At 41.3% G+C, this 23,458-nt stretch overlaps 1 protein-coding gene across 6 annotated transcripts in view; it reads left to right on the forward strand.

Annotated features, from left to right (window-relative positions):
• The window catches only part of nlgn3a (neuroligin 3a), an 89,601-nt gene that overhangs the window by 16,608 nt on the left and 49,535 nt on the right, over positions 1-23,458 (forward strand). For 4 of the 6 annotated variants that reach the window (XM_062425310.1, XM_062425314.1, XM_062425311.1 and 1 more), the window contains one exon: positions 1,228-1,377. In XM_062425310.1, the coding sequence (XP_062281294.1) occupies positions 1,228-1,377 (150 nt within the window). Of the gene's footprint in view, positions 1-1,216; positions 1,378-23,458 lie in introns of all 6 variants that reach the window. The other 2 variants (XM_062425313.1, XM_062425312.1) reach the window with 2 other exon arrangements.

The following is a 23,458-nucleotide window of genomic DNA, read 5'->3' on the forward strand; positions in this document are numbered from 1 at the left end:
CTTTCTTTCTTTCTGTTTCATTCTCCTTTTTTTCTTTCTTTTTTCCATCTTTATTCATTTCTTTCTCCTTTTCTTGCTGTCTTTTGTTTTTTTCCCTCCTTCCTTCCTTCCTTCCTTCCTTCTTTCCTTCCTTCCTTTCGCCTCCTTCCTTCCATCCTTCCTTCCTTCCTTCCTTCCTTTCCGTCCTTCCTTCCCTCCTTCCTTCCTTCTTTCCTTCCTTCCTTCCTTCTGTCTTCACTCTTTGCTCTCCCACCCCCTTCTCATTCACACCACTCTCAGGGCTAAGGGGGAAAACACATGCAGGGAGTTGGACAGAGATGGGGGGGTGAGGCGGGAGAGAAACAGGGAGAGACAGGGGAGAGTCTGTGAGTGAAAGCGATACAAAGTGAGGGAGGGGAAGGCGAGAAGCTACACATAAAGCGGGGGTGGGGAAGGTTGGGGGGAGCAGGAGTGAAAATGAGAGAGAGTTTCTTGTCTTGTCTCTCAGCTCTAGCTAGCCAGTCAGTAATTCAGTCTATTCCTCAGACAGAGGCTTTTTTCTTCCCTCTACCTCTGGATGCGCTTTATCTGGCTGGAGTGTCGCTACAGCTGGGTATCAAGCCCTGGTTCAGGAATAAAATAAACAACATTTTACCAAAACTGAAGCACAAACTTAACTGCCTGCAATGCCAAGCAGGACTGTGCAAATAAATTGTTGCACAGAGATAGGCCTGTGTAAAAAGGAGGTGCATGGTAGTATTGTGTAATTAGCTGGTACGTTTTCCCTATCACTGTCAAGCCAGATTAGCTTCCTCCCTGGTTAGGAGATGTGTCAGAGTACCTCTCTCTTTATTCTCCCTAATGGCTTCCTGCGTGTCTATATTGGGAAGTGGGTCTGCCTCCTGGAAGGCAACACAAAACCAAATACAACCCTAATAGTTTCATTTCTAGGTAAATGACAAGTCACATTTTCAGCTGAGATGGCCAATTAATGTGATAGAGTTGAACTCGACATAATGAGTGGACATTAATTTGTTTCTCATGGAGCAGATACGATAGAATATTGCCTCCATTTCCATTAGTAGGCCAGCAGACTGTATCCTTGCAGCTGGTATCTGGGAGGTGAGCGTCAGCTTGTCTGTTTGTTGGCCACCATGTGCTATATCTGCTGTATCTGAATCTGAGCTGACCCATGATCGGAGTGGGCGGACGACAATGTGAATGTGTTAATGATGGCCGCTCTTGCAGACATACGAGATACTGGGGCCAAGCCTGTGATGGTCTACATCCATGGAGGATCCTACATGGAGGGGACGGGCAACATGATCGATGGGAGCGTCCTGGCCAGCTATGGAAATGTCATCGTTATCACTCTCAACTACCGCGTCGGAGTCCTTGGTAAGCATCTTTGTCTTTTCTTATTTTTTCTTTCTTTCTCCTTCAAGGACATTTTTCTGGGGCATCTTTGTAGGGCACCTAGGTGTAATGAGCACTGCTGATTGCCACATACACTTGAAATAAGGCTGAGAGAGTAATGCTGCACTGTAAATACACACTGGTTCCTGTGCTTGTTGTCGATGTGGTGCTCGTGTATCAAAATCACAGTAATTGAAAGTGGTGAATGTGGGTTAGTTTGTTGTGACTGGGGTTTGGAATAAATTAAGAAATTATTGTAATAAGGTGGGGGGAAAAACGATGAGATGCCAGAGAGACAGAGACGATGAGAAGAGTGCTGGAGAGAACGAGGGGTTCTCTCTCTGAGTTGCCGTTGGTTGCAGATTGACTCACACAGCTGAATCCTCTTTCAGACACGTGTGTGAGTGTGAGAGAGAGAAGAGAAAGGAGAGAGAGAAAGAGAGGGAGAGAGAGCTCCATGGAAACAGCTGCAGCAATACAAAATGGAGTTTGTTAGCACACTACCAGAGCTTTGTACCTATTCCATCCATCTCTCTGACACAGCTGATTTCCCTCCTCACACATTTTTTTTTTTGCATTTAGAGTGGTTGTGTGCTGACTACAAACACTTTGAATATAAAATGAAATTTTCAAGTTGTTTGCATTTGTTGAAAATATTGCCTGTTAACATTAAGGATGATGCAGGTGTTATTCTTTATGTTTCTTATTGTCAACAAGTCTGTCCGTCAACACTCTCAGAGGCATCGACTTTGTCTGCAGAAATCTGCCTGCAGCTGTATGTTGAATATTTAAAAGCAGGGTCACAAATAGCTCAAGTCATTTTGTAAAACCCAGGAAAAGTGGGAACTGTAGTTTTCAACAAATGTTATTCAAAGAGAGGTACATATTGCATTTGTTGGAGACGGTTTCAGCAGTGGATTAAAGCAAACCTATTTGATGAAGAGCAAACACACAAGAAGGAATTGAGGAATAATATTAAAAGCAAACCTGTAGCGTTAAGTCAGAATACTGACTCAAAAATGGTACACAGCAATATCTATATTCAAAGCAATAAAGGAACATGTCATACAGTGCAACAGTGTGCCTCGCTGATATGTTTTTAATGGTTTTTCAACTGAAATGGAGGCCTATGGCATAGCAGATAGACAGTATCAATGGTAATCAACCTGTGGGTGGCGACCTCCTGAGACTCACTCGATAAATCCGAGAGGTCACAGGATGATTAACCACAAGGGAAAGGAGAAAAATGTATCTGCTGTTTTTCTCGAAACCTATCTATTTCCCTGTTGGACATTTTTTACCTTTCAGACCATGAAAATGTATTCAAATTAAATAGTTTAAGAGGAGAGAACGGTTAAGATTTGACTTTCTGTTAAAGGGTCAAAAGGTTGAGGACCACTGACCTTTATCAGGCTGTAGCCGCATAAGAAGACTTCTCAGTAATTCATTGATGGTTTTGGTCTTTTTCTGGTATTTGACAGTGAGAAAAATACTATGTTTTGCAAAGAATATAAATATATATATATGGCTTTATCCTTGATTGAGTGGTTTGCCTCACCTTGCTGCTCAGAGGGCTCCACATGTCAAGAGCAGGAGTATGACTGAGGAAGAGTGCTGCTTTATCCTTCAGGACATTGAGATGACTGCAGTTGAATCACAGAGATACAACTACATTCATCCTGAGACTCTCTTTTTGATGGAGATGAGAGTGCTATGGCCTATCGATTTTGTCATAAGGAATACTTGCCTTGAATGCTTTGTGTTTTCCTCTGTCATTTTTGTGGAGCATCATTTTGAGTGTAGTAATCAGCCTTCTGGGTGGTAAGGTAGAGCACTGGCTGAACATGCAGCCTCTTCCTCTTCCTGCCGCTGGTTTAAAGCTGAGCACGTAAGCCTAATACAGATTCATGATCATATTTCTTTCATGGCACTTCAATTATGAGTCAGATGTTTCTTCTCTCGCTGCCACATTTCGCTAAATGTCATTCTCCATGCATGCACACACACCCTCACCACGTACGAGACAGCAAGACACAAAAACAACCCAGACGCACATATAGACCACGATTGGCCCACATGCACAAACACAAACACACACACACACACATATTTGAAAACATGAACTGCCATACACACATGCAGCTCATAAAGCAGCTCTCTTGGTGAGCTCCCCAGCAGCCATTCTGAGAAATGAGCAGAGAAGAAGTGATGCATGTAGTTGAGCGATAATGTCCATTGCTGTAGCATGGTCTGATAATCTCCCCATGGTACGGCTTTAAACTGTTATTACAGACACACTCATATAAACCAAATAAAACCAAGGCCAGAGAGAAATGAGACCATGATGGGCCAATTAACACTAAGCTGTCTGAAGATTTTCAGTCATAAAGTGCGGATTGCAAAACTCAGAACATGAGAAATTGTAATTACATGTCTTCATTTTATTTTTGTTTGCTGTTTTTTATTGAATATGGGTGATAATGTAGTCTAAACAGCATTAAGTGGAGTAGATTAGCTGTTTTGTGGACACACTGTACAGTACATTAACTACAGCACTCTTAGTTGAAAGCTTCGCACTTGCTGTATAAGATCAGGTCATTTAAAAGCAAAGCCAAAAGCAAATACTCCAGATTTTACTTCTCTTCTTCTGTGGCTTCAACTCAAGTGCTGTGCAGCAGGACTGCCTTTATTTAAATAATGAAAAGAAAGCCATTTAGATTCTATGCAGGGTGAAACAGTTTCATGTAGAAATAAATAAATAAATATTAATGAAAAAATGAAAGCTATTTTAATTAGGCTGCTTAAAGGGATGAGGGAATAATGGAGACAGAGAGAATTAGACAAGATAATGAGTTTAAAGTGAAAGCAGACAAGTCAACTCAAACTACACTTTCTGACACTAATATAGCTCTCTCACCGTCCCTGGGCAATCTGAATATGGCATTAATAATGCAGTAAACACCTTTGAAATACACACAACAATGTGAATATTTCACCGAAACAATAGGCCTAAACTATTAGGCAACAACAGCCCTCACTAACAAATCTGTACTGAAAAGCATTTTTAATGTGCAGAATAAAAAACATTTTCAACAGCACATGTCAACAAATTGGACAGCACAAACCTTTCTTAACCTCCGTGATGGCAGCTTTATTCATTTATTTCATTTTCATTACATCATATTTGCAGTTACACCATTTACGACTTTTCAACACTTCAATCCAACGGTGTAAACATGTTGAGAGACGGTGCTGAGAGTGTCATAAAATATACATTTAACATTTGTTTAGTGTTTCCAAAAGACAGGCCACAGTGGATTTAATCGATATTTCAGCATGGTTTTATAATGTGTGCATGGCAGTTACACATTCTCCAGTGAAACACAAACTGTGAGTACAGTGAGAAATACAGAGAGAAGAGGGCTGAGGGGGAGAGAGGAGAAATACTGTAGAAAGAAGAGGTAACACAGAGGAGAGCTGTACAAATTCTATTCTGAGACTATGATGTGTCGAGTCGCTGCCACTCCTGTTCCAATTAAAGAGGAGTCCACTAAGTTTCTAGTGCTGTTCTATCATCCCCCTGCAGCTTTTAGCCCTGCGCTGCTGTAATGGTAATTATTGCTTCAAAGGGTGGACCGCAATTCTCCTGAGGCCCCATTTGGAAACTTTCATATCTCAACCTTTCCCTATTTAGATGAATGGGAATTCATTTCAGATTTAATCTTTAATTACTTATTGACCCACTGCAGTATGATTATCAGCAGATGAGATATGGAGAATAGAGTTTTAAACCTTCCAGACTGTCCTGTTAGGAGTCGTCACGCTCTGCTCAGGGTCAGGGACCTGAAGAGCAGAGTTTGTTTACTGAATAGAAAGTGTTTGGATTACTGCTCATTGATCTGTGTGTGAGAAAGAGACACTGTGTGTGTCAAAGTGTGTGACTTGTCTACCCTCTACCCTCATGCATGTGCATATTTGTCTGTGTGTGTGTGTGTGTGTGTGTGGTCTGTGCACATGGTCCGCGTGCATGTGCCTAGTTGCCGCGCCTCTCTAATGATGTGTAATGAGTCCCAGTCAGAGGGGAGTATCTTGTATCACTGCTCTTTACAAATATAATTACTCACCGGCTCTCCAGAGTATGTCAATTTCCCAGTCCAATGGGGGGGGGGGGGGCTTAATTACTAGTTTCCAAATGCATTAAAAATTAACAAAGGCTGCCTCTCTTTCCAAAACCCAAGGTAAGACTTCCTCTCAGCCAACTGTTCTGAAAGGAGACTGGTCAAGTACAGTCTGTACTTATGGAGAGTTTTCACCCCTGACAGGGTTTATTTGTGACCTTTGATGTCTATCTCCCATATCTCTCTGATCACAGCCATTTTATGGTTGGACCTTCGCCGCTGAGGACTGTCACCTCAGAACACCCACGTAATTCAGGCCTTCAAAAGAATAGTTTTAGATCCAATCAAAATAACCTCAACCTACTGTATGAGTGTAAGTGGCGGGTGACTTAGCATTGATTTGTTGAATTGCCAGTTATTCTCTGTGTGGTAAGTGACTCTCCTGAACTAAAGATGGCGATGGATGTTAATTCAGCCAAGGATTATGGGAACAGCGGATATTGGTGGTTGTGTGTGAATTGTGCAGAAAAATATATCACACAAATTGCCAGAGTTGTTTTTGACTACAGTGTGCAGTGTGCTCACCGGGAGCTGAGCAGGATCCAGTGTGCTCATGGCCTCTTGACCTAGATGCTGTACCCTGCTGGATGTTTGTTAAATAGTATTACTGTAAGATGTCATCTCAATGCTTCTTGTCTGAGGCCACAGGCATTAAAAGCTCATAAGCATTGTGGCACAGTGACACATTTGTATGATTTAAAGTGCATATAGGTACAATTTAATAACACTTTTGTTTGCTTTTAGCTGCATATATGCATATCAGTTGATGAGTCCACCTTGGTTTCCCAGGCTACATGGAGTCCAGAGGGAGGTGGTAAAGCACCTAAAGGTGTTTGGTAACTGCCAAGGGCATCATAAAAAGAATAAATTGTGCACTTTGACAGTTTAGTCACAAAAATGAACAGTTAGCAATAAGCTAGCAAACTAATAAGTATTCATAAACCAACACAAACATATAGTTGCATTGTATGGATGAACCAGCTTTTAAAAAATAATGAGTGTGAAAATTACATTTGTTTACTTCAAGTCCATGTGCGAGATATGATCTGTCTTTGTGCAGCTCATTTTTCACATTGAATGTCTGAGATCACAAAAATCACTCTTGAGTTACTGCAAAATAAAATTTGACATGACAGCCTCCTGTGTGGCGAGGGTGAATCGACTTAAAATAAACTCTTCCTCTCACACGAGCCTCCCTCAGTAAGTGTTCCCAGTCTCAGTCATTTTGGTTATCATCTGATATATGAGCTTGGCGCCGAGAAGAAGAATCCTCAAACAGTAGGTGGAAGGAAAAGCAAAGGCAGAGTGACTTCTCTTTGTCTTCTATTATCGGGAGGGGAGCTGAGATGGATATTTACTTGTTTTCATTGCCATTTGGATGAATTCATCCAAATTAAGCAGAGAACAAAAACATTTATTCATCCTATTAATGTCAGGGAGTGAGGGATTGAAGTAATGGTTTTCATGCTCCAGTCTGCAGCAGCTTGTTGAAGCTGCTCTCCTACACATCACTGCCAGAGAATTAACTCTTAAGCTGCTCTTGCCAGACGCACTGCAACAAACGTCTGGCTCTGCAAGACAACGCTGAGATGGAACCTATTGTTTCTCAGTGCTCAGCTCACCGTCCCCAAGAAGATGTTTCCTTTTTAGCTTGAAACTGTTGAAAAGTATTGATTAAAACTGAAAAGGAGGATGCAGAGTGGGACTGAGCCCTAGAAAGAATGGAACAATTGCTGTCAAACAGCACTTACACAGCAGGCAAAGTGTCTTTATTATATACATTTAAAGTTATGAACTTTTCATTAATTTCTTTTTGATTGTGTTGTCTCTGGAAACGCATAATGTGCTTTAGAATAATTATTCATGCATTTCTTTGTTACAAAAGTAAATTCTCAGTTGCAGCCGTTGCACCAGGCTTTGATTGGCAGACAGCACAATGTGCACCACACCCTGAGAGTTTGCCATTTCAAATGCTGGAGACCTTGCTGATTGAAAGAATTTACTCAGTTGTTGAGAGAGGGGAACCAATCAAGACTAATTGTGTTTTCACACGCTGATGGGAAAAGTCCAAAATTTGGAACCTCCAACTGAGTTTCCTCACAGTGTTGCCCTTATGAAGTATTTTGTTGGAAAATAAAGCCAAGGCAGGAGATACCCAGAGACTGAAATTCTGTAGCTTTACAGGCATATATTGGAATTTGAATTTGAATTACCTACATGAAAGGTACCATACAAATTGTTTGTTATAATAATACAATTATAATCTTTTAGAGGCTTTTATGAAATCAAACCCTTCTTGATGTTTTGTTTTTTTTTTTTTTTAATGAATGGTTAAATGAAAGTGTACTTACATCATCATTATTATTATTAGTGTCATTATTAGAGTCTGCCATTCCTGTGCGGGATTGAAACTACCTACCCACACACTACAAATTCACAGGAATGTAGTAAAAAGTTGCAGACACAATATTTCCTGCTGCTGTTTGTCCACATTACAAGCTGGTGAAACACTGTGCCATTTTTATTGCAAAGCAGTCACAGGAAATGCAATATCATTGTCACCGAGGTAACACAGGCAGTGATCATTTACGAGAAATGCTTCAACAAGACAAGGTTGAAATGTTTGACATCAACTCAGCTTTAAATATGGTCAGGTAATATGGCAATCTAAATGTTTCGCGGTGTAATTTTTCCAAGAACCATCATCATTTTTCTTTGCTCGCAGCTGTGAAATTTGTTTTCATTTGTTCTCACCGACATATGGAAGAAAAAAAAAGATACCAAATAAGGTGAAATATAAAAAGCAGCAGAAATAAAACTCTCAGTTAGTTCACTTCTGTTTCTCTCACCTTTGGTCACAAGATTTTTTTTTATGAGTATGAACCCAATTTCAGCTATGACATGATCAGCCCAACTCCACTTCTGACACAAACAATATGTAATTAACTTTTCCACTTATCACCAACTTTTATATTCTGCTTATGACAATTCTACATGAGTCTTTTTATATACATTCAGTGGCATATAAAGTATAAAGCATCACCTTCACGTGTTGTACTTCTCTCTCTTTAAGTATAACCACCTGCTCAGGATCACGGTCACAGCAGTGTTGTATAAAGATGTTCTACACTGAATGAACAACACATTTCATCCTCACTGCTGTGACTCCAACTCAGATTGCTGATGTATTGTTAATGAGAATGCGTCCTTCTTTTTCATCTTACAGCTAATGGATACAGGATCAAAGCTCATTATATTTCATAAGCATGACATTTCAGAAAACTGTGCCATTAAGAAATCAATTTCTACGGTACAGTAGTGCTTTCCTCTATGCAAAACACACTTTGCTGTAGCACTGCCCTGAGATGAAAACATGTTTATTTGATCGCAGTACTTTCACCAAAACAGTAAATATGCATTACAAAGACATCAAATAGCTAACCCGACAATTGCTTTCATCTGGTCAAGGGGTCTGCTGTAGCATCTCATGTAAAAGTGGAACACTTCACCCGAATATGGCAATACGAAGTGCACAGATGGAACAGCGGTTCACTGAAGGAAAATGTCAACCTTGTGTCAGTGTTTGTGGTTGACAAGCTTTATTGCTGGATGTTTGACCTTTATTGTTATTGATGGAGGAGGTGCGTCTTGTGAAGCTTTCATTTGCATCCTAAGCATCCATAAACATTATTTCTACTCAGTCTTGTGGCGCTCACAAATGTGAGTTTTGTGGGTAAATATCTAAGTGGCCCCTCAAAGACAAAAAACTAATGTTTACCAAGCAGCTATCTCACACACTCTGACATAGCATGGTACAGCAACAAGAGAAAGCATTTCCATTTCCACCTCAGCAAAATCTGACCCGATACTCATTCAGGGGCAGAGCTGCGATTTCCTGGTATGCCATTCGCTGCAAAAAAAATGTTTTTCATTTTTTCAAGTGGCCCTTAAATTGAGTGTATTTGAGTCTGAGACTCAAATAAAGCCCCAATAGGCAACTCAAAATGCAGTGCATGCACAGTGGCAGGTGTTGCCAATGCAGTGATTAAGCTATTCTTTCACCTTTAGTTTTTGTGGTAGGGGCTATTAACTTGCACAAATAGACGTTTCACAGTTCCGTGTGAATCCCTGGCTGGTCTTCCCCTTTGCTTCCTGAGCCAGACGCCCTTTTAACAGTCACAACACTAAATCCCAAAATATCACACCAACAGGGGCTTTTGTATGATCTGCTATACTTAGTCCTATTTGGACTGTTTTATTGCCCAGCAATTGCAAAATGACCTTGCTTTCTCAAGGACATAAATTGAAGGTCCTCTCAACCTTAAATGTGTCATTGCATAACATATCAGCTATATAACACTGGATATAATGGATGTATTATTGTGCTGGCTGGGTCAAACTAAACTACATAAGTACTAAACTAGGATTTTCTGGACATGTCTGAAAAGTTGAAGATGCTAATAAAACAGTAAATGGATTAGACTGTGGAACTAAATAATGCAAAATCATTAGCGTTACCAAACTAATATATATTGAGAGGCACAAAATGCCTGAGAGAAAACAATGCAGTCTGGGTAATAGGAACTGCAAATTACTGTTTTGTTTCTCCACCGAGATATTGACATAGGGGCTGAAAATCAATTAAATGAAAACAGTACATATCATTGTATTAAGTCTTTGAACAAATATCACTCTGTCAGAGGATGGCACCGGCAAGATGTATTGTATACTCAAAGGTGAATATTTGTATTTCTGAGACTTTTTATAACTTCAGTCTATTCCCGACTCGTATCGGGCTTCTTGTTTATGGTGCCTGAAAGATCTATCTGTGGTGATTCATTGCTTGAATGCTTTGTTTTGCTTTATACTCTGCTCTAGGAGGGAGTATGAGGCTCCTAATGGCAGCACAGCTTTTCTTCTTAGTGCATTTGTCCTTGAGGGATTTTTAACTTCACAACCAAAAACACACAGGCGCTTCTTCTTCCTTAGGGCAAAATACGTACAGCCTTATCGAACGGAAGCCAGCATGTACACCTATCCAGTGCGGCACGTTTGATCATTCAGAGAAGGAAAAAAAGTGTATGAATCTGAACCCCCCTGCCCCCCTTTTCAGTTTTGTACTCCTTTGCAGTAGTGTTGTGAAGGATGGAAAGGAACGATTAGAGCCGGTACAGCAAAAGCAAGGATGGGGGTTGAGATTTGTCCATCATGGGGTGTATCCTGTGACAGGAATGATGTGTGTAAGAAGATATATATTGGCCGGGCAAGTAGAGGTACTTGCTTCTTGTCTTGTAGAGGCATTAATCATAGCAGCGGCCAAGCCTAACAACCAAGGTCAGCAATCCTCACATGTGTAGGAGGTACTTTCCAAAGCTGCCACCACAAAGTGCTGCTGCAGAGGGGCTCACAGAGGCAGGAGCCTGGAGTGTGAAGAGGGTGAGGAGCAGGTTGTTGATGAAAGTAGGAGGAGAGGAACAGGAAAGAGAATAAGGTTGGATTAGTGACGACCCCTGGGGGCGTGGTCGGTAAAGAGTGGCACTTGAGGTGGTAGTGAAGGAGATTGCTAAGTAAATGTAGGTGGACATTTTGGGATAATGGATTAAAGTGGGCAGCCCAGCTAAGGGGGAAAAAATAACAGCCTATGGTGCACTGGTACAGTGGGTGGAACTGCACAAATTAGAGGGAGGAAGGTTCGGCGGGACAGCATGTGAACAAGGTCTGGTCACAATGCTTTTAATCACACCTCTCATGTAGGAGTTTAGTATTATTAAAATAGGACAGAGGTGAGAAATATGGCTGTTCAGACAGTTTATTCGTGACAGCTTGGAGCTTGGAGAAAGATTCCAAATGATAAAGGTGCTGTTAATTTAGCAGAATACAAAGCCAGATATTCAGTCCAGTGCTTATTATTAAAGTAAAGTATCCACAAAAGAACAGTAGTAAGCAAATAAGTGGCAATATAACCATGACAGCCTATATTACACATCAGGGAAGTACTATTTTTCTCCTAGGAGAGCTAATTTTATGGGGTCATATGTGGTTTTAAATGTATCATAACCCAAAGGAGGTCTATCAAATGTGTGAGAGGACATTTCCTCTCAACCGCCATGAAGAAAATACAATAAGTCTCTGCTGCATTATGAAACAGAGGTGCAATATATCCTTACAGTAGCTAAAAGGAGCCATGGCTGTAGTCCAATTTAGTTCAACCACATCTTCTCTCTCACTATTTAGAGGCCTTGATTGGTATAAAATTGATCCAAGTGGGATTTTCCACCATCTCCTTTGCTCATCCATTCTTTTCATGCACATGAAGGAGGAAACACTCTGGAGGAATGTAGAGTATTAGAACACACGAAGAAGAGCTTTGTTGTTGTAAGCCAGCGTACAAGGAATCCTGCGGGCACTACCTTTACCTCTCTGCCTTCTGTTTATGTAACTTTTTCAGTCATTTCAGGTAGTAGAAGGGAAGTGTACTCTTAACTTTGTGGTTGTCTATAGTCATTCTAATACTATGAATCTGATTAGTTTCTCTTTTATGAAAATGTTGGTTGGTCAAATCCACACTAAACTGCTTGAATAAGGGTAAGGAAAGATTGTCGTTATGACTGATAAATCAATTAATGGTTGACTTAAGGCAACTCAAACTTTTAAGGTAAGGGAAAATTGTAGTCATGGTTAAAAGAGAATAGTGTTTACTGTTGATAGGAGACAGAATGGAAACTCTGGTCTACAGTATTAAAGTCACATGTTTTGTAGCTGAATTGTCCACCTTGACCTTTGTGGAAGAGTGCAACAAAGTCACGATAGTGATAGTGAGAGGTGATTTGCATGTTGCAAGAGGTCATTTAAAAAACTTGACAACTTGCTTGAGAAAAAGTCAGATACGGTAGTTTACAATATATGACTCAGAGGTCAATGTGTAGAAGAGATGAATGGTGGCTACTGAGGGGGAATAACTAAGAAAAACTAATCACCCAGTATGAACAGAGGCACAACCAACCTTTAGGTACAATTGAAAATGACCTTGTAAAAATAACCAAAAACATCATATAAATAGAATATCTTTTTGTTTCCTTAATAATTACTTAGACTTCAAGATTACATTGCAAATGTAGATTTCACAGCATCATTAAGCATTAGGGGGTCAGATAGTTGTGTTTGTAAAAGTCATTCTGAGAGTTATTGAGAGTTCAATCAATTTAACAGTGATATACTTTATCTTTTCAGTGTTTAACAAATGCAACTTCGTCTATGGAGAAGGTTAGACGGACAGAAAAGTCACCAGCATTTTTGATTGCTTGAATAAGGTATTTGTTTAATGGTGTTCAGACAGTTGTCTACTTGAAATTCTATGAAATAATGAGCAAGTCCCATATTTATTTCTTCAGTGTGAAAATATTAAATATCAGTTTCAAGGCACCAGTGCTGCACATTTTCAGTTCACGTAGAAAATCCTTATGACAGTACAGAGAGGTCTGATAGCAGCGCACAGCTACACACTTGAATCTCATCTTGACTGACCTGCCTTCGTGCGTCATGCCCAGAATTCAAATCTTCCCATCAGTGTATTGCTGAGGATTGATTTATTTTGATTCCTATGTGGGCAAACAGCAGCAACAACAAAAGAAATTATGTATGTAACAGCGGCCTGAAGGAGAGAAATGAAATTACATGGCAAAGCAGCTTACAGATGGGAAGTATAGTACAGATGGTTGATACAGAAGGTTACGATATTATAACCCTGGTTCGATAAGCACAGATGGAGCTCTCTGCTGGACTCTATGGGTAACACTCTCCTCACAAGCACGCATTAGCCTACTGAAATTTCTATGTATGTAGCCAGCCGTTCAGGACACGCCTACCAATTACGTGTGCCTCATACTGTATAAAAAGAAGCATCTAGCTGCTGTTCTCGTTCTGAAATCACTTCAGTGGGTGGTGTAGGAGTTGTAGGGTCCATAGCTGCCTGTGCTTATAGAATTAGGGTTACAATATCGTAACCTTCGTTCTATCTTATACAGGCCTTTCCTTCTACTGGACTCGATGGTTACAGTAGGCAGAGTTCGATGACACATCATCAGACTGCCTCACTGAGCCCAACCGGCTATAGGTTAGTTGCCTCGACCCTCTTGATCCCAGCTGTGTGGAGTAGACGTCCATACCAGCCCTATTAACATGAACATGAACTGGGTGAAATCACAGCCGAACCTCAGGTCTGTCACCAAAGTCCTCATTCTCTCCAGCAGAAGGGAATGAGACAAAGAGGAGGAAAGGCGTAAAGCAGCCTCCTCGACCATGGGGTGAATCATCACGAGAAACAGAGCAGGCAGTGGGTGTAGTTTTGAGGGTGAACAGGTCCACTTCCACTCTTCCGAATGGGTTCCAAATCTGCTGCACCACTTCTCTTCTGCGCCACCTTTCGACATGAAATATATGCTCACAGCAGCCACAGACATACTGAGCTTATAATATAACAGAAATAAAATGCACAAAGTGATTTTTATATAGTATGTTACAGACACTATAATTCAATTTAATGGTTATTTAAAAAAAAGACGAGATAAAAATAATTACTTTCTTTTAGAACTTGTGCTATTGGATTTGGCTTACATTGTGGTATTTTTTACAGTGTCCATTCTGTATAGATTTTCAGAAACCGTGAACAAGGTAATCAACAGCAGGGCTTAATTGAGATTAGTCCATAAAACAGAAAGAGGCTTTGTTCCTCACAGGCAAAAGAAGTTCAAGGGATTCTTGTAAATATCATGCGGGACTGATGTGAGCGTCAGGTGCTGCCGAATGCCAGTTTCTCATGAATAATAGCAGTGAATGTGTTGATAAATCCTGAATGTCTTGTTGGAGTTGCATGGCTTCAGGTGTTGGCTGACATTCTCTCTGCGGAGCTGCCTGTCAAACCGACGCTGGGCCTCTGGAGCACTGTCTCTGTCTTTCTCTGTGATATTTTTCAATAGCACAGTCACTGCTCTTGAATATCCTGCTTCTCTTTTGCAGTGCGAGACTATTAATGAAAATCCACAACCTCACTAGCATACTGTACCAGCACTTCTCCCCTCATATTCTGAGGTCTCATCTGTTCCTGTTTTGTTTACACAGATATTAGCCTTGCTATGCTTTCCCATATCAAACTGTATTAGTTTCTGTCATCACTAACACAACGTAGCAGGCTAATAAAAGCATCAGTGAAGTGTGTGGCACATGGCAGCCGCTCTGGGAACGGTCGCTGCAAAGCAACAACTCTCATCTGGTTCCGGAGAATTGTGGGTCCTGCTCACTTATATTGGCCAAGAGCCCATGTGAGCTGTGACCGCATGTCACTTGTCCTTTACACTCACTGGCTGCATGCTGGCAAGTTGACCTTTATCATTAACCCTGCTGTGTGCCTGTCATTTGAAGTCTTTATTATTCATGCTTCCCTTTGGGTATATTGTATACCGGTAAGCACGGACGAAGGATGCAGAGCTAGTTAGCACATTTACACGCAGCAATTATAGTACTTAGCTACTGCTGAGACAATCTGAGAAAGAGCACACAAAAATAAAATACAAAAATATGTGTGTCTTCTATCCACTGACAAACATTTCTCATAAATGCAGCAACAACAAAAAAAGGTTTGGATATCCCTCTTTAGTGCTGCACTGATGCACACCCACAATGCAATGTACCATGCTTTGAGAAAAATACAACTGAACAGTCAACTATATTTTCTTTTCTATTGATTAGTCTCATCTACTCCCCATAGCCACACTGTCTTTCATACGACAACATTTGTTCCATTTCTTGAATTTGACGTTTACAGCTGAGGCAGACTAGAGGCACACACTGTGGCTGAGCCACTGTTGATAGTCTTTGGACACTCATCTTTATCCGCAGCGGCGTTAATCAGCAGCCATTCTAATTAAACTCAGTTTGCACTTGAAATGCTTTAAAACATGTTCAAACACTTCTGAACGACAACTGTTTGATAGGACACATTGCTGCCTCCGTCCTGTTGGAAGGTGATAAGCGCAGCGTATGCAAAGTGAGTCGGTGGGGATGTATTTTTAAGGTGCAGATTGTCCATATGTAATCAGACCAAGTCAACCCACGTCTCACACCTTCCCTATGATATTATTCATGAATGTTTTTTACCCCTATCCCACATCCATTACATCTTTATCACAACTATTTTCATTATCACCCGGCTCTGCCACTTGACTTCACTCAACCACATTCTGCTGCGTGCCAAGTCAGCAGTCTCCCACAAAAGTAATCCACTGCCTTTAGTGATGGGCTGTGATATAGCTCTCATCATTTCAGTGCTGCGGCGACGGCCGCGGAATGTGGCAAACAGGCAGTTGACACCCCACTTCTGCTCTGTCAACTATTCAATTTGAATAGAGCACTATCACAATGAATCCTATCAAATTACCTGATTATATCATACAGCCAATTACAATGTTTTGGTGCCGCTCTTACCAAGGCATTTCCATTTGTAGGGAGGTGAAATTTCAGAATTATACTTTGAGCCAAATTATACAGCTTAGTTGTGCATACTGTTTGCATGTGTACTTGTTTGTAGTCCTGTCAAAGCCCTAACAGCTCCGCATACCATATTACATAAAAGTTAGCCAGAGGATAAATTACAAAATGCTTTCGCCTCGCAGAATTTTCCATCATTAAAAACATTGCGGAGAAATGCTCTTCGTATTACAAATGGGGAAATTGCAAATGCGTGTTTTTTTCCCCCTTTCCTTACCCTGTCTGAATCAATTGAACAAACCGGCATGATATTTGATGGCCTGTGAGCTCCAATTATTAGAACAATATTATGGCTGGGGTAAGTCAGGGGTACTCCAGTGGAATTCCAATAGTGTTTGGAAGCTATTTGTATTGGTGTTAGTCCTTCAGGGGCTGTAGAAGGGCATACAGCTCAATAACTCAATTCTTAACAATTAGCCCCTGACATGTCCCCCAGAAAACAGATAGAGAGGACTCTAATGGATAATATTTTCCAAAATATAGAGATTATTATTTCAAAGGCCCAAACAGCATTGGCGCAGAAGTTGTGTCTGTTTTCAAATCGTACTCGCTGATAAGATCAGAGTTGATAAGTGCCTAATTCTTCATCTCTCAACTGTTTAGGTGGCTTTTATTTTGGCAACATCAGCTCTCATCACAAGCACCACCCGCTCCTCGCTGCTCAGTGGGGAAAAAAGCTGTCTGTTCTCCTGGGTCACTAATTATCAACAGCACACTTGCAACATTTTAAATGGCAGAGACCTTATCACTCTCAATTATAAATGTATTAGACTGTAATCAGAAGGGCTCGTGGATCTGGAATCTGATCTCATCTAGCTGGCCGTGTGCTTACCGCTCCCCTCCCCTCCTCTCGGCGCACTTCCTCAACTGTGGACCTAGCAGAGAGTGACCTTGGACCAGGGGCGACCTTGCTGCATCACCGCGGTCTGATGTTATTAGATTGTCCAGGAAGGAGAAAGGTTGAAAAAGCATACGCAGTCCATCTCTCCTTTCGTTTGGTCTTCGGTGCACTTTCAAGGGGATGGGGAGAACAAATAGAGCTGTCTGAGGGTGTTTGACTTTTGTGCGTGTAGGTGCAAAATGTGTGTTTGTGAGTCGGTTGTTTGCGTGCACACAAGCTCTTGTGTCTGTTAAGCCTCATGAAACATGAGTCACAGACAGACATGGAGGTGGCATTTGGAGTTGCCTGCTCAGGGGAGAGCTCCCGTGCCTGAGGGGATCATACTCAATCGGGCTCTCCTTTGGATCCTGATGGGCCATGCGCTCGGGTCTGATTGTAAAGAGGTCATAGCTTTGTGAAGGAAGCCCCAGAGGCCAGCTAGAACAATTAGAAATATGTGTTTCTGGGTCACTGGAGCACAGTTACAAGTGTGGTAATACTATTTCTATTTCCTGACAGTGGAGGGAGAAGATGTGGCTTTACTCTGGCTTTTGTCTGATTCTTGATGTGATATCTCTGTGCTGGAAGCACCATGCATGCTGCTTTGTTTGAACTGCTTTACACTTGCAACAGTGATGTAGATTTTCAGTCTTTTACTTTATACAGTATATTCTAATCTTGCTCTCCCAAACTGAGTAGTCCTTAAGTCAACAGCAAGCCATGCTGCAAACATTGCACTGACAATACAAATGCATGAACAGTAAACCTGCTACAAGTAAGCTAAGCCTAATGCAAACATGGCCATGATTTCACATATGCACAGTGCAGCATGTACAAATGTAAGAAATATACCCCATGAGAGTAACCCCCGTATTCCATAAATATTTGATGAAATCAAAAATACAGAGTCCACAGCGTGCACAAAAACACATGTGTAATTGAATTCATTGTTCCTGTAAGACTGCTGTGAGCCTAATGCTTTCATTGAAGCAAAATTGCCACAGGCTGTATACTTCTCTCTGAGGCAGCATATCTGGTGCTTAATATAGCAGTAAACAAGTTAACAATGCATGACAAGGATTAAAATGGATATGGATTCCTGAGCGACAGAAACTCAATGACACAGATCATATTAGTTGAACTGTTAAAAGTGTCTGGCCATTAAAAATAGTGATACGCAACTTAAAAATTGATACGTGATATGCAACTTAAAAAATAGTGATGTGCAATTTTAAATGCTGTTATGCAAATTAAACTAAAACCTAACTATTTTTCCTGAATCATACAGGAACCATGTAATTCTTTGAATAAAACGTCAAAATCACAAGAGCTGGATTCAAAAGGCTTTCACCCGACAACAACGACACAAATGGAGGGTGTTTCACCTTTGTATTTTCTTCATTAAATATGGAAGGGCATAGGCGGGATGACTCAAGCTGTGCCTGTGATCAGTGGATCCAGCTGTTATGTATGAGTGAGAATATGGAGCTATATGAATTATCATAAGTGGTATAAAGGCTGCATCAAAACAGATTATCTTCTGACTCAATAATCTAGTTGTATCACACCAGTCTAACTTGATCATCCACCCCCGTCATTTTAAATATGAATTGAGTATCAATTATCTCCCCAGCCTCAGTTCTGAGTACAGCCTGGTATGATTTGGTATCCCAGTTCTGGCATCTAAATGCATGCACGTCCTAAGGTTACATTTTTCATGCAGGATTATAAAATGCTGACTGCATGCTTTCACGCACTGCATTTGCATTTTAATGTAAACACCTATTTACATTTACTAACAATACCGCTGTGGTCAAAATTATAATGGTAATATCAGCAATTGGGTGAGGATAAGTAGTTTGGGGGTTGGGGTGGTGGGATGAAGAGGGGGGCTTTTAAGAAAAAGGAAAGTTTTTAAATAGAAAGCTAACACATTTTTCTGTGCAAACAAGTCAGGGCCCAGTGCCATTTGCTGGTGGCACCACTGCTCTGCCCATCTTGTAAAAGGCTAAATTAGCCTCCTCTGGAGCCAATTTAGCTGAATTAAGCAGCTTAGAAAGGTCATACTTACATTTCATTTGAACTTAATAGACATTGCAATAAGAGTGCTTTTCTGTGTTTGCCTACATCACCAGCAGACACTTTTAACTTAATAAGACCAAATATCCAGTCATTATTTCTGATCCCTGATCATCCAGAAGCTTTACAGGTGGCTGGGGCAAAAAACATCAGGTATCCAATATCTTTATGGCATTTTCCCAAATTAGGCCTCTAATCCACTGTATGTTTATCCGCCGAGCTATCTCGTTAACTTAAATAATGAATGAATTGCGCGGGTAATTATGAAAACTGCTCACACGCGGGACTAATGCTTATGCTGGTTTAATTAGAGCAGGAGCCTGCCACTCAGAGCTGCTCCCCATGCCAATCCAGAGGGCAGAATCAGGGATTTTCAGGCTGCGAGATAAGGTTTAACACAGGAGCTCAATATTGTACAAACTTACCTTCACTACACAGGCAGCTGCAGGTAGCAATACTGCAGGATTTTCAGCAGCTACAGGTAGGGATGTCACTAACAGTGAGCAACAACACAGCACACAGTCTGGTCCAGTTATCGTAAGCGAGAGACAGGAAGAGCAGTTAACCACCTGTTCTCCAACATGGGAGCCATTGCAATGTAGTTAACCTGTCGGAGACAAGGGGAAAGTATTGTCATCAGCATATGCCTTGATAGCACCGCAGAGAGCATTAATAGACATTAGAGAGCATTATCCATAGCACAGCCAGTTAGTGGACGCTCAAGTGAAGGAATAGATGTGGGGTGGTAGAACGGGGGGATGATTCGATCAACGCAATTGGCTTTATTTCTGTTCTGCACCTGCTAGCTGTTTGCTGCTGATGCTATCATAGAGCCAGAGGGGCTACTGGAGCATTGACTGAAACAAGATGTCCAGCTAATAAGATTCAGAATCCTCGCTTCCATTAGAACGTGTCTGTTTTCTTCCCATTATTGGCATTGTTGTTGGGTAATCCACCCTTGTAACCTCTAGGCAAACTGACTCTGACGGATACAGAGTTAACAACAAAGTGTGTCAGCTCGGATATGGCGAGTAGGGGCTGCGAGACAGGCAGTGATGCCAGTAAAGGCTGAGGCCAGACTGAGGAGGGGTGACATTGGCCTTGACTACCCAGAACCACCACAAAGCAATCTGTATAATGAGTGGTTTCCCCTCTGACTGACATAGCTTGTCATTCCATTCATAAGTCTTAGCTCGATACATCCCTCCTAACTCTAGTCAGCCCTCTCAAGCCTGAGGGAGAAAGAGAAGACAGTAGGGATGACATAAACACAGAAAGAGATGAACTATTCTCCAGAGGAAAATGGGAATATACCGTATAGCCTATACTGTATATTCAGTGAAATAAATTTTCACGCTGATTCAGTTGCTTTGATAACAATATTGCAATTACTGAGTAACCGTGTTAAGTAAAATATGAACATTTAGTGTTTGGATCCTTGTATTAAGTTGCTGTTTTTTTTTCTTCTCTAAAATGCTAATACTATTCCCTCAGCACATTTGAAAGAAATTGGTTACATTTATGTCCTTGGTGTATAACAAATGTCGGAGCTCATGTTGTTGTTTACACTATGTCTGTTTTGAAAAGTATGAGCATGTGCCCCAGATAAGCCCATAGGCTTATGCAGCATGCAGCCATGGTTCAGACATATGAACTCATAAACGTCTGCTATCAAATAAAGAAAAAGAAACTCAATTAAGGGAAGAGATCTGGTGGGGATTGCATCAAATTAGGTGACTGACAAGCCTAGTAATCTGGAGCATATAGCATTTTTCATCTAATAACACTCGGAGATGTCCTTGGAAAATGGAGTATGTGGTGATGCTCAGCTGATAGAGAGGGAGTGGAGCAGAGCTGCGGGGGTGGGGGTCATGTACAAGTACAGTGACAATTTCTTCCGACAACGTCCCGTCTTCTTTTTGCTCCGTCAGCACACTCTTTAAAGCAGGGATGTCGTATTTAATCAAATTACCTGCGACGGCTGCTCCTTCTTTTATTAATTTATTGAGGGGGGGTGAGGGGAGTCAGGGGGTGAGTGAAGGAGCATGGATGAGCTCCTTTGGGATGAGTGTGTTTGCGCTCTTTGAAACGTGAACCAGAGAGGGCTGACTTAACAGGAGCTGACAGTGGCAACCGCCCTAGTGCTCGGCTGTGAGAGGACCAGTCGGCTTTTTCACTTGAGCCTCGTTAGAGAAACAGAGAGAAGAGATATCTGAGGCTCAGAGATGGGAGCTGGGTCTGGTGCTGCCGCTGTTCAGAGGAAAATGTATCAGCTTTGACTGTAGATGTCAAGAGTTGGAGCCTCAGAAGCTGTTAAGTGATGGTGAGGTGAATCACATCTTTCTGCAACTTATTTGTGGTTTAATCATATAGCTCTGAGGTCCGAACGTCTAATCTAATTGTCCATCAAAGCTGATTTTGTCAATGAAGATAAAATGCAGGCAGTTAACAAAATGCGACAATGGCACAGGCAGCAAAATTAACAAGACTGGATGCTTCTCTGTTTCCACACCACCTCCTTTGCCTTTCTCTCGCTCTGTGCTTTGGCCTTCAGGCTTTCAGGTATACAGTGCATCTGGCCAGCCTATAGGGCGCATGGAACAAAGCCACGGTGACATTTTATCTGACGGTAGCTCCTGTGGGGCCTGAGCCATGCTGCTGAACTGTCAGGCAGATTTCAGCGCGATGAGGAGGGGGAAGAAAGCCAAACAAACAGAGCCCTGGCAAAATCTCCCATCACCAAACAGTGCAGACGAGCACAGAGAGACGTCCCTGGGGATCGCAGGAGGCCAAGATGAAACAGAAAGTGAGATCTAACCTTTTTGTTGTTGCTGGAACCTAGTTCTTTAGTGTTGCTAGATTAAAAGGAAGAACGGCAAAGTGAAATGAAATAGGAATCACTTCAGCTGTTTGAACATGGAGACCCTCACTGGAAACAGGACTTCAATATCAATTGAAAAGGAGGAAAATAAAGCAAATATTGTCATCCTTTGTAAGACATTGGCACAAGTGTCTTTTGTATAGTGCATGCCCTTTGTATTACTTGCAACAATACATGACAGGCACACTCCCTCTATTGTAAAAGTGTTATGGTAATCATACACACTATTTCAAAAGCTTTTCATCCATTTTTCATTTCCCACTGTTCTTGGGGTGAGAGAATAGGCATGTTTCATCAACAAAGGAATATGTAAAGGCAAGCAAGCCAAGCACCCTCACAAGGTGGAAGGTAATAAATTCTGCATATGTACAAAACCTTGCGGTTTCAGTTTGTATGAGGGAGAAAGACATCCAACTGCCAATATCGACATTTCAAATATTTTTCGGTGTTGGCGAGCATTGTTAACAAACCACATTACTGCAGATTCACATTCCAATGTCACCCACTTTAACTGCTTTTCTTAGTGTAGGTGGTATACCTTCTTTTGATTGTATAATAAATAAAATTGTATTGATGTGACAGAGGGACTGCCTATGGAAACTAGCCTTTTGGCTACAATTGGGTGAATTTACATTTTTTAATATAAATATTCATTAATGTACACTGTCCCTCTTGAACAAATAAAGATAAACTAACTAAACTAACTAACAGTTCACAGAATGGCCTTTGCATTGACGGGTAATTATCTCTATCTGTGATCATAAAGCTTAGCTCTTAACCATTACTGTCTCATACTGAGTATAGTGCTTTATTGTTTTTCTCCAACCCCAGATTTTGTGGAACCTTTAAAGTGGCTTTAATGTGCTAAATGCAGATGTGGAGGGGTCTAATTAAAGCTGTGGCACGATGAAGTTCCTCCCCCTTCTCACTCATCTCTACAGAGTAGGTATTAACCTCCTGATGCTTTCAAGGCAGATGAAGAGATACCAACCACTGATGTTAAGCCTGAGCTGGAACTGCAGCCCCAGGAGGCTCCAGTCAAATCCCGAACTTAGTGCTCCATTGTGCACTGCATAGCCTAGTTCAGCCTCACATGGCCCAGCCTACCCTAGTGATCCTATTCCTCTTGGTGTGTGAAGAAAGCGAAGATTGCAGCAAAGAGACAGAGATCAACTGGAGAAGAAAGAAGGAGGAAGCAAAAAATGAAAAGGTCCAGATGGTGATAGAGAGGTGCTTTAACATAGAGCGCTCAGAGGAATGTCCACAGAATAGTGAAGCCCTTCAGTGTCAAAGTTCACAGAAGAAAGGCAGGAGTTTCAAACGAGGCTTACTGCTTCTAGTTAGCATCAGACCTTTGAAAACAGGGCTTAATACTTTGTTCATAGGTGACAGACAGTTTAAAGTCAGCCCTGGCTCCTTTAGTTTGTGGTGTCAGGCTGTTAAGAACAAGGCTATAAACAGTTAGTGAGGTGGTTAGGCTTTTTATACCTGAACTCAGTTTGT

Source organism: Scomber scombrus, chromosome 9 (genome assembly GCF_963691925.1).
Source record: "Scomber scombrus chromosome 9, fScoSco1.1, whole genome shotgun sequence".
NCBI classification, from domain to species: domain Eukaryota; kingdom Metazoa; phylum Chordata; class Actinopteri; order Scombriformes; family Scombridae; genus Scomber; species Scomber scombrus.